We start from the raw sequence: 2,860 nt of genomic DNA, 5'->3' as shown, positions 1-2,860 counted from the left end.
ACGAGTATCCATCACCACATGTCTATTTTGTGAGTGTATATAGTGCTCACTTATCCGTATTCAGCACCACGTCTCTTTTACTTGTTCTCAAGTTCTTGATTTTGGCGGTGTTCGCTCAAGCTGGCTCCTGAATGGATGAAATTTTAGTTGGTATGCAATATGTTACACTCAGTGTTGGGCTTTTTAGCAAAAGGAAAAGGAATCATTTCAGTTTTTGCAATTAAAGCAAGTTAGTAATCCAAATGACAATATCACATCCTAAGGAGGTCAAATTAAACATATTCCTGGGCAAAGACCAACTGCATTCAAAACTGAAACCACATTATTCCGCAAGGGAACGCTTTCCATCAACCCTAGCTGCTTATGATATCTACAATCTATCAAATCTCTCATTCACACCTGTAACATCCACAAAACCTCCTACATACATGCACATCAACTTCTATTTACCACACACAAATGCACGTTAAAAGATAAAAAAACTGACTTAGTAACGAATCAACAAGCCATTTGGTCCCTGAATGCATCTAACTCCTCGAATACGGGCAGCCGCCTCGACCTGAACGGTGTCCAGTCATTCATCACAAGGTCTAGTCTCTCCATGATCTCTTCGGTGAAACTCAAGCCAATATCAAAGGGCGATGAAACATGTGTTGTCGGACCGAGCTCACGGAGGAGCTGCTCGGCTCGGGCAACCGCCTTGTCGTCATCCAACCCTGAGATTCTGCGAAGTAGGACGTCCTCGAGTACTTGCACTGCCTCCTCATGTCTGCCCTGCTTAATCAGGCACAGCCCGAGGTTGCACGCCCTGTTGGCATCAGGTACGATAGTCTGGGCCTTTCGATAAACCAATTCAGCGGCTTCATAGTTGTTCTGCTGCATGTAAGCCCAGCCAAGGTTACCCTGCAATCCCACATCAAAAGTTTCAGTAACCTGAGTATAACTGAATATTGCTGCAGTGACAGACCAAGACATGCCTAATTAGCAATCAGTAAGAGTAACATGGGAGCAGTAACCCGTACCAGAATGCGTGACATCTCCTGCTGGATCGAGACCTGGAACTTCTTGCCATGGGATCGTGCCGTCTTGGTGATCTTCCCGTTGAAGGCCTCGCCGAGGCATATCATCTTGAGCTTCTGTTTCAGCAGCTCTATCTGCTCGTCGACTTTTCCACATTTCTGAAGATCAAAATGAGACATATCAGCTTAGAATTGATGCAAGAATCGACCCTTGAACAGATTTCCCTGTGAGATATGCAACTGAGACGCACCTTGTAGAGGTCAATGAGCAGGTTGTCGAGGGACTCCTGGGCCTGCCTGGAGCAGAGGTGCCTGAAGGATCTGATGGCCTCTATCGCCTCCTCAGCGCGGTCCTGCTGCTTCATCACCACGGCCATGTCCTTGAGCGCGCTGTCCACCCTGTCCCCGGAGTTGATCGCCTTCCAGAACCACACGACCGACGCCTCCGCGTCCTTCTCCACGAGCTGATCAATCCAAGCCGTTTCACCCAAGTCAGCAATTTAACGTAGCAGGGAAAAAAAAATCCTTTTTTTTAGGGAAGTGGTTTTTTTTCTTGTTCAGCTACTAATCATGAATTATGGTGTAACTGAGTTTAATTTGATGTAATTAGAACATAATCATTCAGTAAGCACGCACGTCGACTCCGCGATGGACCACTGCCCATTCGTGGCAACACGGAGAACCTTAGCACAGTGACCGATTCGGCGAACAACGATTTCTTCCGCCCAAGAGGAGCAAAGAAGATTTGGCGGCGAGAGCAAGAAGGCAAGAATCGCCCGAAGCCGACGGAAACGTTTGGACGTCTGCTTTCATGGTGGCCGTTATCATGATTGGGCAACCGGTGCACAATCAAGGCTACATATACTATTCCAGTTTCCGTTTTAAGTTTTAACCACAATAAATCCACTCGAGAGATGGAGAGAGAACGCGGAGGCAGAATTTGCATGGGCAGGAAGGGAGCTGCGAACGATTAACCAACCTGGAGGTGCTTGGCCCGGACGTAGGGGCTGTCGCCGGCGGGCACCTTGTGGACGACGTGGAACAGATCCTTCTTCTCCCCGCCTCCGCCACCGCCGCTGCCTCTCCTCTTGGCGGGTGCGGGCGCGGCCATGCCGTCGGAGAGGATGCTGAGTGAGAGGGAGAGAGAGAACAATGGGCGCGCGCGGATTGCTTGCCGGCTTGGCTGGTGGTTTGTTTCGCGGGTTGCGGGATCTGGAGGGTGGAAGGGAGGGAGGAGGGGGGATGACGAGGCGGGCGGAGTGGATCTGGACGGGAAGGCGTCTGGGTTCGAGGGCGGGGGCTGGATGGCGACCTGGCCCCCATCCGGCGGTAGGGTGGGCACCACGCGTCCGCATCCGTAGTGACGTGCTCGCGGCGCCTTGGGCGAGCAGCGGGTGTGACGGGCGACTCGAAGCCTTTATTGTTACTGTTTGTTGGGCGTTTAACGAGCTCAACTGCGTCCCGATTGGCTGCACCTTCTAGACGCTAGACGCATGTGCGATGTACTCCCTTGTTTCCAAATATATATGTCTTTTTAGAGATTACAACGAGTGACTATATATATGAAGAAAAACGAGTGAATCTATACTCTAAAATATGTCTACATACATCCGTATGTTGTACTCCCTCCGTTTGAAAATACTTGTCGTAGAAATGGATACAAATGGATGTATCTAAAATTAAAATACATCTAAATTCATCCATTCCCTGGACAAGTATTTCCGGACGGAGAGAGTAGTTCATTTGAAATGTCTAAAAAAACTCATATTTAGGAACGGAGGGAAGTACTATATTGTATTCCTTGGCAACTAATAAAACTTTAGTTAAAAAAAAGCTCAAAC

The 2,860-nt window shown here is 48.8% G+C and overlaps 1 protein-coding gene across 1 annotated transcript; it reads right to left on the bottom strand.

Moving 5' to 3' along the window:
* Positions 1 to 267: 267 nt before the first annotated feature.
* LOC123182550 (protein SULFUR DEFICIENCY-INDUCED 2) lies at positions 268 to 2,300 on the bottom strand. The gene is made up of 4 exons (XM_044595157.1): positions 1,999 to 2,300; positions 1,271 to 1,483; positions 1,023 to 1,178; positions 268 to 903 (listed from the first exon to the last, which is right to left on the bottom strand). Exons 1-4 carry the CDS (start codon positions 2,128 to 2,130, stop codon positions 499 to 501), a joined length of 906 nt encoding a protein of 301 aa, XP_044451092.1. The 5' UTR covers positions 2,131 to 2,300; the 3' UTR covers positions 268 to 498.
* Between the last annotated feature and the right edge of the window lie 560 nt (positions 2,301 to 2,860).

This window comes from Triticum aestivum, chromosome 1D (assembly GCF_018294505.1).
Source record: "Triticum aestivum cultivar Chinese Spring chromosome 1D, IWGSC CS RefSeq v2.1, whole genome shotgun sequence".
NCBI lineage: Eukaryota > Viridiplantae > Streptophyta > Magnoliopsida > Poales > Poaceae > Triticum > Triticum aestivum.
The sequence above is the reverse complement of the archived record's forward strand: the minus strand, read 5'-3'. Positions and strand labels throughout refer to the sequence as shown.